This window comes from Thermobia domestica, chromosome 11 (assembly GCF_964235325.1).
Source record: "Thermobia domestica chromosome 11, izTheDome1.hap1.1, whole genome shotgun sequence".
Classification (NCBI taxonomy): Eukaryota; Metazoa; Arthropoda; class Insecta; order Zygentoma; family Lepismatidae; genus Thermobia; species Thermobia domestica.
Genome location: NC_137464.1, coordinates 249,482,677 through 249,497,485, shown reverse-complemented (window position 1 = coordinate 249,497,485; position 14,809 = coordinate 249,482,677). Strand labels below are relative to the sequence as shown.

The 14,809-nt window shown below is 36.7% G+C and overlaps 1 protein-coding gene across 3 annotated transcripts in view; it reads left to right on the top strand.

The window, feature by feature from the left end:
- The window catches only part of LOC145664906 (uncharacterized), a 331,547-nt gene that overhangs the window by 133,577 nt on the left and 183,161 nt on the right, over nucleotides 1–14,809 (top strand). The window contains exon 1 of one of the 3 annotated variants that reach the window (XM_081731986.1): nucleotides 9,239–9,364. The exons of the other annotated variants lie outside the window; for them this stretch is intronic. Coding sequence (XP_081588112.1) covers nucleotides 9,307–9,364 — 58 coding nt within the window. The 5' untranslated portion in view covers nucleotides 9,239–9,306. Of the gene's footprint in view, nucleotides 1–9,238; nucleotides 9,365–14,809 lie in introns of those variants that run through there. 3 annotated transcript variants of the gene reach the window in all.

Sequence of the window (14,809 nt, the reverse complement as noted above, 5' to 3'; positions counted from 1 at the left end):
ACGGCGGAGCGCATACCTACCAAAAATCCTAGCAGTAATAGCTGATGGAAATTATGGAAAAGAAATAGTAAATACTAGCTAACACATTTATAAATCAAACAGTATACCATCACACAACACGTTTTCACTTTCGCTACTTCGAAACATACTGAGAGAGAATAATGTTTCTGCGCATAAAGTACAATCTCCGAAGTAAGTTCCGTTCCCCCTCCCAAAGGATTTTTAAAAAGAAGTGTTACAGCCGAACGTACATTACTGTAAATACCAATACTCATCCTTCTCTATTTTGCATATATTTAAGATGAATATTGAAATAAAAAAATCAGTTCCAAAATTTCCTTCAGGTTCCCACAATACAGAAGGTGAAATTTTACAATTGTAGCAATATTACAAAGTACATTAGGCACGTTTTGATACGCTATTTGCTTTTCTTACAAACATTTAGTTTATTTAGGAAGAAAACCGTAGCCCAAAGAAAAATCAGAGATTATATGTATTTAAAACTGTCTTGAAAAGCAATTAAAATTTATTTTTGTTCTGCATTAATATACGTAAGAATCACTGGAGAAGAGTTCTAAACCTCCCATTCCCCTTGGTACGACCTCGGAAAGCCGTAATTTTGTTTATTCCATTAGTTTATTTTCATTACAAGAAATTGAGATAAAAAGAAAGGTAGATAACTGATTGAAAGAATAAGTTATATACTAGTACGTTCTTCTATTTTAAATTGCAGTTCATTCTTTAATTTTGTTTAAAGCGCCACATTACTGTTTAACATTAAAAAAAAGTAAATAAATAAATAAATTGAATAAAGTAAAGTTAAATGAATTGAATGAATTAATTGTTGTAATTGACTATTTGTGTTTTGTACGATGTTCCCTTTCCTTGAGATTACATGCTATGTTGAATGTATCACTGACTAGTGACACCGAACCTACTGGGCCCGTATGGGCTCGTCATCAACAGTCACTGATACACTCACCAAGCCAATCATCTACGGAAAATAGAACTCAAATCTGGCCCGAAATATAAAGCTTCCAAACTCTCTTCCATCTCGACTCACAGTCCGATATCCAGGCCTGCAGTTCATCATCCACTTCCCATCCGGAAATAGGTTGTGAACCACGACTACAGACACAGGACATCGACCTACGAGTGGAGCTGGCAATGAGCACAATGAAGATCTTAGTGTTGTCTGTGAAAGCCCTATCTGAATTTAAAAAAAAAATATCTTGAAACAGAATTTTGTAACAAAAAAAAAATCCAAACTAAGATTTTGATAGAAACTGATAAAATGAGAAATTTTCTACAGATTCGGTTGTTTTCAACTCGGTCACACTAAGGAAAGTCTCTTCCCTGAATTTCACAGCTATTTCATTTCCCCAGTAGACTTATTCTGTACGTACTGCTCTTTGCTTTGATCATGCTTCGCATGCATACCAAAAACATCAACTCCATATTTCTACTACTTCTTAAAATTACAAGATAATTAGATTTTGTATTCGAAAAGAAAGATGTTTTCACGGCTAGTAAGTTTTATTCTTTAAAATATTCATGAATGTAGTGTTGGACAAAATATTCGATAACAGGAAAATCTTTACATTAAACTGACATACCCATCTAAGAAATATGATCGATTTCAATATCTTTCAGAGCCAAAACATTCTTTACTTTTGCACATATTCCCAAAATATTCATATTCTTTAATATTCATTTAATATTCTTGCCTTCCAGAACATTTACATTGAATCGACACGCAAAAAACAAATGAAAGGACGCAATATAAATACAATACACTACTGAAAATAATACTTCACTGCCTACTGTTGTGGTTAGCTACTTTCACTTTTGTTTATATATTCTTTGGTGCTTAAACTTCTCTGTGCATAGAGATTGTGGCCGGCGTAGAGGATTTACGCTCTTCGCGACCTCTCTTACAGCTCGGACCCACTAAACAATCTAGCACAGGTAAACATTCACTTACATATTGACATACTTAAACCTAAATCCCTATTCTAACTATACTAACTTAACCTAAACAAGCATATATATATAAAAAAAATCACACATATATTTCATAAAGCACCATCCTTATTTTGTATTTATATTTTGTTTTTGTTTCGCTACCACATTCATACCGAAGACGCAGTGGTTACTTGCATTAGTGTCGCTCTGAATATATTGAGTTTCTTAAAAAAAAAGGTATTTACTAGTAATTATAAAAAAAACTGAAATTTCTAAACTTGATGGGTATCAGATTTAAAATATTACGAAGGTTTAGCCTATTGCCGAAAGTTTTCAGTTACCGGTACGCAAAATTCATGTACCCTTGCACTTAACAGTAGCCGTGAATCTGACACTTATTTACAAAAATCAACGTTTAGAATCATTTTGTTTCAAAACCAAAGAAAACATGCCAAAATAAATAAAACTTAATTCCGAGCAGTGTTACCGAAAATGAATACTTTCAAGATTTTTGGGGAATCTAAAACATCTTTTCTTCACTGGGGGAAAATGTGTGTGTGGTACACACATTTTCTTGAGGTTACAACAATCGCTCTGTACTGAGATTCTAGCTTTCTTTCTCCCCCCATCGAATGAAATCACGATGTCACATTGCCCGAATCTGCATGTGTGCGGCGTTGAGGGAAACTTTACGCACTTAACACTTCATGTTATGGATTTTACACATACACCAGAAAATATAATCACACATATCTGTTCTCGAGACAAGGAAATGTTAAAGATGCCAAATACCTGGAGTGAGTTTCACTTTCACTAGTTCTTACTTACTTGAATCTGCTTCTTAAACAGAGACTGAACTGATATATAAAAAAAAAGGTTTCCTGACGACTTTCTCCACTTGAGTTTCCTGGGAAACTCTTAAATTGTGGTCTCAAAACAATTTCGGATACCAACTCCTGCAGCACCTATCCGGAAAAAGCCATCGAGCGTCGCTCAACTTCTTCTTCCTCGATGCCTGCACAACGACTCAATGTTTCCTCTCCGTCACCGTCTCCTCTGGCTTCTCCTATGCTCTCTGGCTGACCGAGAACGTAAAATTTGCCCAGGAGCTCATTCCGTAACACTAGACACCTTCCATGCTAGTATCCCTTATGCAATACGAAATCACTTCACAATTAGAATATTACTGGATTAATAATTTTGTTGAAAACACCAAACACAGCACGTTTGTCCCTGCTGACAACTTCTAATACTCGCCAAAACGAAGAATTTATCACAGTTTAACGTAACCACAAATTTCTCCACAATTTCTGCAGACGCTGAACACCGCACGTCTGTCTCCTGAAATGGCTGACGCCGTAAAACAAAGAATTACATGAAGATGATCCCTAATTGGAAGATAATCGTGACGTAACTATCGGATGATAGGCTTCTGTGTGAAGATCAAAGAAAACCGAAATCTCAGCCGCAGCTGTGATTGTGGATTATCCAATCAAATAATTTACTTCGAAACAAAGAGATGCACCAAGAAGAAATTATGGCTGACTTTCTTAATTTGGAATTTTGAAGAAGATTTTACGAAATAAAATTTTTAGCTTTCTTGTGAAGATTCCCTATGCCGAAATATGAATAGAAATAAACTGAAAATCATTGAAAAAGCTGGAATATACACTTATTTGTCTAAAATAATGATATATTCTTGGATAAACACGTAAAATATACAACCTATAATTAATAATCATGTAATCTTCATATAATATCCATTGAAACGATTTATTTTACTAAAATTACGCAAAATTTTCGACCTACGGTTTTCCTACTATAAAATAAAAGTTTCTCTTACATTCTAAATAAATTTTAAAATTTCCCTTTCAATATACAAGGTGCTCAAAAGCACCGGGCCATGTTACGTTATGCTGAGCATAAGGTAACAACTGGAAACTAGTCAACAATATTTGTCAACGCTGCTCTTGCAAATCTTGATTTGAACGTCAGGAGACCGCAGTTCCTCCCCTCGACTACCCACGCTTTCCTTTCGTACTATAGTACTCGCACCGAGTCGTGAAGCTTAGGCTCTAAACCAGGCCTGCCCATGAATTGGCTCCCGGAGCCGAAGCGTGAGCGACAACGAGCGGAGATAAGAACAGGTGAGCACAGGTGTTGGTAGCTCCGCCCCTTCCACTGCATCCGATAAGCGTTGCCAACCACACATGATGGTAAAAAGCCTACGGCCAAGCCTGGTCACAAATTCGCACGATGTTGAAGCATTGAGCAGACGCAAGCGTGAAATGTGCAGGTGTGCTCTCCCCCTCCCCATTTCGAAAGCAGTGACGCGAAAACACTGCAGGAAATAAAATTGGTACGTTTTTTTGATCGAGGAAGACGCATGATAGAGGTTACAGTTAGCGTTGAAGTAACTAACAAATGAAAAAGAAAGAAAGAAAGAAAGAAACTAATATTAAACATGTCAGCTTACAGACGTAAAACGACTGCAAAAATCGGAAACGAATTGTTTCAGGCCTTTTTTAGCTTGCTTACACAATTCGTGACATTGTATTACATTAGCACTCGGTCTGTAACTTGTCACTCGCTTCACGTTTGCTAAGTTGTGAACGCCTTTCGTTGCTAGATTGATAGCAGAACGACGGGAGGTTGATAATAATAATAATAATAATAATAATAATAATAATAATAATAATAATAATAATAATAATAATAATAATAATAATCAAATAATAATAATGCGTATTATTATTTTTATTTTATTATTATTATTATTATTATTATTATTATTATTATTATTATTATTATTATTATTAGTAGTAGTAGTAGTAGTAGTAGTAGTAGTAGTAGTAGTAGTAGTATTCGGACCAAAGACGGATGAAAATGGGGATTGGAGGAAATTCATAACGAGGAATTGCATAGTTTATACCGCTCACTTAACATTGTTAGGGTCATTAAGTGTAGAAGGCTCAGGTGGCCATTCCGTGTAGCCAGAATGGAAGAAATTAGAAACGCTTTCATAATTTTAACTGAAAACCCAATTGGAAGAAGACCACTAGGAAGACCTAGACGTAGATGGGAAGACAATATTAAGATGGATCTTGCAGAAATAAGAGTACAGAGTAGAAACTGGATCCAGTTGGCTAAGGACAGAAGTTAGTGGAAATATGTTGTAAACGCCGCATTGAACCTTCGGGTTCCATAGACCATAGAGTTAGTTAGATATTATTATCTAAAAGAAATGTTCAAATGTTGTTAAGAGACAATTACACAGAAGAACTGAGATCCGACCAAACACTAATTTGCCGGAAGGAAATTCCAGTGCAGTCCAGCCCACTTTAAGCGTTATCCGTGCAATCCACGTTTCATGTTCAAGACATTGGGAATAATTGTTCGTATCATTCAGTTGGAACGTTCCCTTCCAAGTTTACGCTGTTACAGTAGGCCTACAACATCGTGACTTTCAAAACCAGTCAGTAACTATCGAAGAAAGACAAGCGTGTAGCTTCAGTCGTTGATATGATTTAACATTCTTTTTCACTTTTAACAAGCTACCGGCAAGCAACCAGCCAGGGACAATATATTTTTCCTTATTAAAAAGACACTCCTTGTTAAAAAAAAAAAAAAAAAAAAACTAATGGTAACCACTAATGGTCACTCTTAAAAATGGAAAATCTCTTCGGCTCTCTTAATATTTTGTTTGATTCTTTGCGATCAAATTAACATTAAAAGTGGAAAAAATGAAATGAAATCTTTGGGTTTTACGTCCCACGGTTATACCGGTTAGGCTAAAGGAGACGGTGATGATGAGTAATGAATGAAATGATAGAATGAAGAAAGTGGGAGGAAATGGGAGAACCCCGATAAAACCCACGCACACGGTGTTTGTACACCGCAAGGTTCACTTGGCGGGGGCTGGGATCGAACCCGGGACCCCAAGCACCAGATATGAACGTTCTACCACTGAGCCACCGCGGCCCCACTTTAAAAGTGGAGTAAGAAATACTATTCTTCCTATTGATAGTGTAATAGTGGCTTCTAATCTCCACAACCAACCCCTTGCTAAGCCTATTCGTACACACATACATGCATAAGCTAATTTTCTGGAGATAATACTTACTTGTTAGATAATTACAAACAAGTGCTACAGTATTTTTTTTTTCGTATCAACAGATTATCTCTTTTCCTATAAAGCGAAACAACATACCCACACTCGGATTAAGAACTTGATAATATATATATATATATATATATATATATATATATATATATATATATATATATATATATATATATATATATATTGAAAACTGGTTTTCCATTGGGCAAACTGGCAAATGTTTATAAATGTAAGCGATGGTTTGGTTCCACCACATCCTTCTTTAACAAAAGGAAAGAAAAAAGAAGAAAAGGAACGTACATAGTTTATCATTTGATTGCTGTTACCAGTTTGTGTTGTCTATAGTTAACGGTTACCACATTGTAAAAAACACTATACACTAAATGGCAATCAGTTACCATACATACTTATTTTTATTTGGTAAGCTAGTGATTACCGCCAAGGTTGACAACACTTCCGCTCCTCTAAGGACAAAACCCGAAGATTCACGAAGCACGAACAACGGTATTTGCTCGTAGAATGCTCGTGAGCGTTCACGAGGAGAGTTTCCACTATCTGCTCGCCGTGGCCAGGGCTGCTCTAAACCAATCATAGAAATATTTTGATTGAGCTCCAACACATCGGAAAACTTCGGTACAATTCGTGGAGCCGCTTCCCGAGCGCACACTTTGGGAAACGTCGAACAGCTGAAATTCACCAACAATGTTGCCAAACTTTGAAGACATAGTAAACGATATATAAAAAAGGGCATTTAAAAATTACCAATAATAACACTGCACAACATTAACTACTATAACAACTATTCTAAAATGGTAACAATAGCACAAATAGTAATAACGAAAATATAACGCAACTAAAAAGAATTAACAAAACGGAACTTGACGCCAATCCGACAACACTGTACTCTCGGGAGATGTTTTCCGTGTAGCGCGAGAGAAGACACTGACAAAATTTAATGGGTGGGGGTTGACGACTGGAACACACCCTCGTGTTCTATTGGCTGGTGAAATCGGTAGATCTAGGTCAAGCTTCACGACTCGGCGCGAGTACTATACACACAGAAGTCTACCACGCTCGCTGCTCTGCTTTGAACGTGGTGTGATGATGGAATGCATATACGCAAGGGGTAAAGCAAGCTGAGAGTAGAAACAAAACGACAGTATAATAATATTCTAAATATTATTAAATATCTTAAGGAGCAACAAACAGCGCACGATATTTGGTGGTTCACGTGCTCTTGCGAACTGCACAAGGCGACGCCACTGATTTTAATCAAGAGTATATATCGGTTATACAGATACCCCTACAAGACATTCTCCTCAGGCCCCATACCTCTCCCCGTATATCCAATTCAGGCTTGAAGTATAGACTAAAAAATGAAACCACGATTATATCGTTTAAGCTAAAGGAAAAATATAGTTAATGGGATTATGTAAAAACTGATGGTATGAGAAATGTGGGAGGAAACAGGAGAACCCCGAAAAATTCACTGACACGATGTTGTCCACCACAAACTCACATGAGTGGAAAACAGGAACCCATTGCACCATCTTCTACTGAGCCACTGTTCACTCCAATGTTAAAAGAAGTAATGTGAGCCGTCTGTGAACACACAAATAGCTGTACATGTACACTTAATGTCGCTGACGCAGCCCCGCGCTGCTACGGCTCCTCCAGCTTTGTCTTGCCCTGAACTGAAATAGATACAAAGTTAGCGTAGTGATAACATAGAATATGTTTCATAGTTTGTGGACCATTTGATTTTATTGCATTTGCAAGCATATTATTTATGCCATATAAATTTGCACTCGTATTATAAATCTACTATTGCAGAATTTGTGCGTAGAGTCCTAGTAAGAAATAGAAAACAGTTAAGGCGGTTTTTATTAAATTTTGGCAAGAAAACGCTATACTTATAACTATAATATTCTACCCTCTTAATGTTATTCTTCACGGAGGAATGCAACGTTAGATATAAAATACGGTAGGCTACAATTGTTGAAGATACTAAAAGCTGAATTTGTCAAAAAGGCAGGGTATTTGTAATAGACTTCTACTTGGGTTCTATTCTGAAACTGCATCAATGTAGCCTGTCTAGTTTAAAACTTACACAATTGTAATTCAAATTTTATTACTAAACAGATGTCTACAATTTCGATTGTTAGCAATATCCTAATAAAGTAACTGGTTTTTAGTTGAATAATACTATTGGTTCCCTTTCCAGATTCAATTTCTAGTGGGAGTGTTTGTATCCAGAGATGTAATGTGTGTACGTCGTATAACGCACCTAATATTTTTAGAGTACAGCCTACAGCGTATACTCCCCTTAAAGTTAGGAAAGAACGAAGTACATGGGAGTAGATACACGCTATATTTTTTAAAACAGTCCAGGTATAGGCCTACTCACCAAAAATTCTAGCATTACACCACAACGTGTATCATATACTACAAATCCGACATATTATTCAGATAGTAGTTACTCTGTATCATTTTATTCAGTTAACAGTAAGTCCCATCCTGTTGTCAGGGTGCGAAATCCTGGGGGTTGGGGAGAATCTCCCTCACAATATTTTCGAAATAAAATTTGCCCCCGACAAGTATCTTAGTGATGAATGAATAAAGTGTGCAAGAAGTTCGCAAATTAAGTACAGTAATTAACATATACTTAACATGTACCTTCATTTAACATGATCTAGTTGTACAGGAAGACAGGGAAAACAATTGAAGTTAGTAATATCCCTAATTTCACATAGTTGAATAATTGTGGATGTTCAAGTATGTTAAATCATTCCAGTGTGAAGAGTTTTTTTTTCTACATTTCTCCCCCTCCCTCATATTTCGATTTTAATAATTTAGCACCCTGCCTGAGGATCCGTCTTATATAGCTTGACTGCAGAAGAAAAAAAAAACATTAAGTGCAGTCAACAATCAAATAATTCGACGATAAATCATTATACAGTACTTAAAGTTTATGGAAAATTAAAAAATAAATATAATTATTAAACCATTATTGAAAGCAATATTTGTTATCTCGTGATATCTTACAAATTGATGAGGTTTTCGAGAATTTTCAGTAGCAGCACAATTTTGTTTGATTATCACGATAGCTGTCAACAGTGGTGTGTTTCGTAGACATTCAGTTGTTATCAAGACAGATCGTACTTAGGTTAAATACGTGTTTGTCGTGTGCAACTTATTTAAATTCTTTCATCTGCCTGATGAAGAAAGCAATGGAGTGGGTAATTGAACAATGCAAATCAGTATTCATTAAGAAAGGTGAGTGTGTGGTACAATAAGATTTAATTTAAATTAAATAATAAGTAGTTTGCCGGATTGTGTAAGAATTACTGTTAAGATTTATTAGAAAGCCAATAGCAGAATTACTTCAAATTTACATTATAGTTTTCGTTTCGCTAATTGCGCAAAATTTCTTGAACTAGTGTTTAAAAACTAAAATACGAGTAAAGTTTTATTTTACGGAATTCATTTGACGCAATGACTGTATTTAATACATGATGTGACCGTTAGTATTCGTATTAGAGGAAATAAGAAAATAACCCGGCTGGAAGAGCAGTTTAGGGGCCCCACGGTAGGAGTCGTATACATCCCGTAAAATACGGGATCGTTCGTTTCTCAGAGTTCTGTCCCAATGTTCTGAAAACGTTTGCCGTAACGCTAAAATATCCCGTGTTTTGTCTATGGAGAAACTTCAATTTCATTTCATTTTCCAAACTACTGGGTCAATAGTTGTTAATGAGGTCAGTCAACAAAAACTAACATGATATCTCATTGTTTTTCCCACAAAGTCATTTAATTTCTACTACTTTCAAGTGACAGACAGACAGTACAGACAATAAGTGTTTTAGTTTGACAGATTTAGCGTTTAGTTGTAGTAGCAACATAAATAACCGAAATATTGATTGTGTGTTAAAAATCCTTATATATGTATTTGCGTATTCAAATACGCAAAATGTGTAATTATCCTAGCACTACGGATTACATACAGTAAATTCAATTATTGTAATGTAGAAAAGGGACCCCATTCTGTTTGCTCTATTGTAAATTCAGACTATAATGATCATAATTGAACAAGAAATTACGAATATACCATGTTTTCTAAATGCTATATTGTTGTACATCGCAGTAATCTTCAGGAAGGAGCCCGTAAGGTATCAAGAGCCTTATGAACGAAGTAAGATCTACAGTTATCTTTCTAATGTCTGTGGGAATACTCTGTGACGTGCATCTGATGTAGGCCCGAATTTTTGTTATGTTTTAGATACTTACATAAGGATTAAAAAAATATATAAAAGAACGAAGTTGAGGGTGGAACCCCGGCCGTAATTCCGGTTCTGGGCACTCCGAGACTGGCTATTAGCATCTAGTTTAGGCACCAGTCTCCCACCAGCGCCGATTGGCACCGAAATATTCTTAATATTTAGTGCATAGTTTGTGCACGCAAAATTTTCGTTTGTTGCACAACTGAAAGTGTGTGTTCTTGGCGTGGCGCCAGTCCCCCACCAACACCGATTGGCGCCAAAATAATCTCAATCATTAGTGCATTGGAAATCTCGTTTATATACAAAAGGGAGTGTCAGATTTTGATGTACCTCTTTTGAGCACCACCATTCGATTGGCACCGATGCATTTCGGTTAGAGTTTTGGCTCGTGAACCTAGCCTAGAAGGACTGCTGGACGATTGGAGCCAAACTTACAGTAGCCATTGCTTTCTAGCAATTAAAAGCTTAAAAAAAAAAAAAAAAAAAAAAACTATGTTTACATATACAAAGGAAGACAGAGGTCATACTTCATAAAATTTGTCATAAAAAACGAAACAATATTTGAAGAATTTATTATCCTTGACGCTCTGAAAATAAAAGAGCTTTAAAATATGTTCTTAACAATTAAAATTTATTCTTAAAATAATTTTAAAAATTTAATCTTTAACAATTATGTCAAGATATATAATTATATTGGGGTATGGTGTCTTAAAACTATTGGGACGAATGTTTTCTGGAGTTTCAAAGAACTTCATACATGGGAAAGGGGTTACCTTAGTTGTAGACTATATAGTGTATTAGGCCTATTTCCTGTGTCCACATGTATTTTTCTATTTCTGTTTCGTTAATATTTAATTGTACTATATACATAAAAGATAAATACCGTAAATGTAAAATTCATATATTTTTCTTCTAAATAAATAAATAAATGTTTCTCTATTTGGCGGAAGCAGGGTGAATCCCGATGTAATGCCACGATTGTTCCAATTGGATGGACAGATTTGATGGATTATACCCTCTGTCCCTCTTATATATGTAAAACAGACAAGTTTATTATTATTATTATTATTATTTAATTGTAGGACGAAGAACTATGGGTCCTCCAAGTCAGTTCAGTCATCTTATTCATTCTATGCTAGAGCTCCGTGGCTAAGCAGTTAGCGTATGTGCCTTTGGCGCGGGAGACCCGGGTTCGATTCCCGGCGGGAGCTCTCATGTGGTTCGGATTCCACATTAATCAGTAGGTCCAAGTCTCATATAGCCTCGCTGCTGAACAGGACGTTAAACTCAAAATCAGCTCAACTTATTCTATGCTAGAACCAAAAGCTGAACCAATGCATTACATGGGGAAATATGCCCTCTCTGCTCTCGCCAAATAGGATAAGAAAAATTGATAAAATATGTTATTTTTCATGGCTTCATGGAGAGTAAATTCTGCAAGTTTTGTTTTATTGTGATAAATTTTACAGAGTATGTCCCCTGTCTCCTTTTGTATATGTAAATAGATAAGCTTATTTCTTTGAATTCTAATCGTAGGTCCTAGAGCTACTGCATAGATTCTATAAGTTTGACTCCAATCGTCCCAATCCTTCTAGGCTGGACCCAAAAGCTGAAAACCTAATCGAAACCATTTTCGTGCCAATCAGTAAATTTGGAGAAGCTGGTGCCCAAATAGAGATAGGTCAACATTTCACACTGTTCGTACAACATGCACAAACGATTGAGATCATTTTGGCGCCAATCGGCGTTGGTGGGAGCTAGCACCTAAATTAGATACGCCAATATCTCACACTTCCTGTTGTGCAGAAACAATCCACCAACGATTGATAACATTTTGGTGCCAATTGGCGGGGGTTGGAGGAATTGTCATTTAGACAGCTTCTCAAATTAGTTTTTGAATACCTTAAAATTGCTTTATGCATAAACGTGCACAATCAATCCACGAACGTTTGAGACTGTTTTAGTGAAATTCTGAAGTGGTGGGAAGGATAGCTGTCTAAACGGGCGTATTAGTCCTATAACCTTGGATTTTTGTATAACTGTTCTCCTTACAGCCTAGGCTACCGATAAAACGATGTTTTACGAAACGTAACCCCTAAGGGGGTTAGAGGTGCTTGAATTTTTTTCTGCTTGCTAGATCTCCGAAACTATCAAGAGTAGAATTGTGAAATCTATTCTATATATATAAAAGAGAACGTACAAATCCTTTGTCCGCTCATCACGCTAATACGGCTGAACCAATTTCTTTTATTTTTGGGGGGTTATTAGGATTTGGACCCTAGATGGTTTTTATCATATCACTTTAATTTTCAATTACCAGTGTCTTGAGATAATTGACCATTCAGGTGTCCATTACGTACAAATCCTTTGTTAGTTCATCATAGGTATAAAAATAAACGTATTTATATGCAACCCGCATGACCGTGTCACTCGGCGGGTTAACATACATGACAGGCGTTATAATGGTTTTTATCATATCACTTGAAAGCGAAAAAGTAAAAATTATCTAAGTAACAAAGTTTATTGCGTTCGGGGGTGACCGCAGCGAAGCGGGGCGGGTTAACATAAATGACAGGCGATATAATGTTAACATTTACTGCAATCTTCTATGGTTTTTATCATATCACTTGAAAGCGAAAAAGTAAAAATTATCTAAGTAACAAAGTTTATTGCGTTCCGGGGTGACCGCAGCGAAGCGGGGTGAACGCTGCTAGTTTTGTATAAATGTTTTATTTGTATCCTTCGCTCTAAATTAGATGGAAATGTTTGCAAAGTGCCGCCTGTAAGCGAGATCTTCTTTTTTTTTTTTGCCAGGTCCTTAAAAGTATTGAGCGCAGAATCATGAAATTCCTGTTACTTACTTAGACTTTTATCTTCTTGCCAGTTAGCTGGGGTCGGCTTTTCGAATCACTGTCCTCCACATGTTTCACAATTCGATTCACTGCAGCATCAACTGCACCTTATTGTTTCATTTCATTCAATTCTATAGCATGCACACGGTGAGCTATGTGTTCCAAAGGTGTGAATAAACCGCCTGAGTACTTTCTTCCACTTGTTCTATTACTGGTCTCACCGTTACTGTTTTTTGAATCACTGCATTGTTAATTCTGTCATTCCGTGTTACTCCACACATCCACCGAAGCATCCTCATTAGGGATGGCCACAAAGTTCCGGTTCCGCGAGGAACCGGTTCTCGAAGATCCGGTTTCGGACCTGGATCCGGAAACCTGATTCCAGAATCGGATCTTAGGAACTGGTTCCAGACCTGGATTCGAAAACCCGGTTCCAGAACCGGATCCGTTCAGATCCGAAAACCGGTTCCACCAGGAACCGGTTCTGGCCATCTCTAATCTTCATCTCCGCAACATTCGACTTCTATTTCTCTTTCTCTTCTTCCTTGTACAACATTCTGATTTCAGCAGTCGATTCAGCGTCTCAAGAGAACATATCATCACCATCCGTAACAGTATGCCAAAATCGGAAACGGTTGGAATTTATTAGTACTTCCAATTTCAATATTTATTTCCATAGAGCAAAAACGATAAGAGATATTAGAAAATGCTTTTTCACACAGATTTAGCGTCGCAAGAAGGAGTTTTGTTTCGACTTTTATCTATCTGTTGAAACCGGAAGTGGTGAAATATATACGCTTGAGTGCTGTAATCGAAAATGATTTTTTTGTTCATTTTCGATTACAACACTCATCGTATAATGGATTAAAAGATGAAGTAGATAGTGACAGGCAATTATATACAGGGTGGGCCATTTTAATCAATCCACGGAAATATCTGAAAAATGATAAAACATAGAAAATTTTTTTGAAGTACACGTTATATATTGCTAAGGGCGAAAACCAATTCCGCCAAAAGTACCCCTCCCCGCCCCCGTAAATGGGGGTAACGGAGGGTAACTTTGAAATGTCAAATGGGAACATGGGTCGAGTAATACCTCGTTCGAAAGGTCTTGGAAAACTAAGTAACGCTGTACCAAAAGATGTTTCATATTGTGCACCAGTTTCAAAATGGCCGCCATGATATGGTTCGGAAACTCCAGTACCCGTAGTATGAAAACCATGGAAGGTAAATGTATGGAAGAAAATTGAAATATGTAAATATCATAAGGAATATCGAATGGTGTGGTCCCTGTGATCCCAGTGGCCTCCCTGAAGGGGTCTTGGGAGCTAACTTCAAAATTTCAAATAGTAACATGAGTCGAGTGGTACCTTGTTCGATAAATCTTGCAAAATCAAACATCTTGCAGGAAAAAAACGATTGAGGTGAAAATGCAGTGTTCTCAAAAGGCCGCCGAAACATAGTATCCGTGTCAGAGAAAAGGTTTAGTACCCGTAGTATGAAAGCGATTGGAGATAAATCAACAGAAGAAAAACTGGAGTAGCTAACTGACGTAAGGCACATCGAGAGGTGTTGTCGGGGTGACTCCA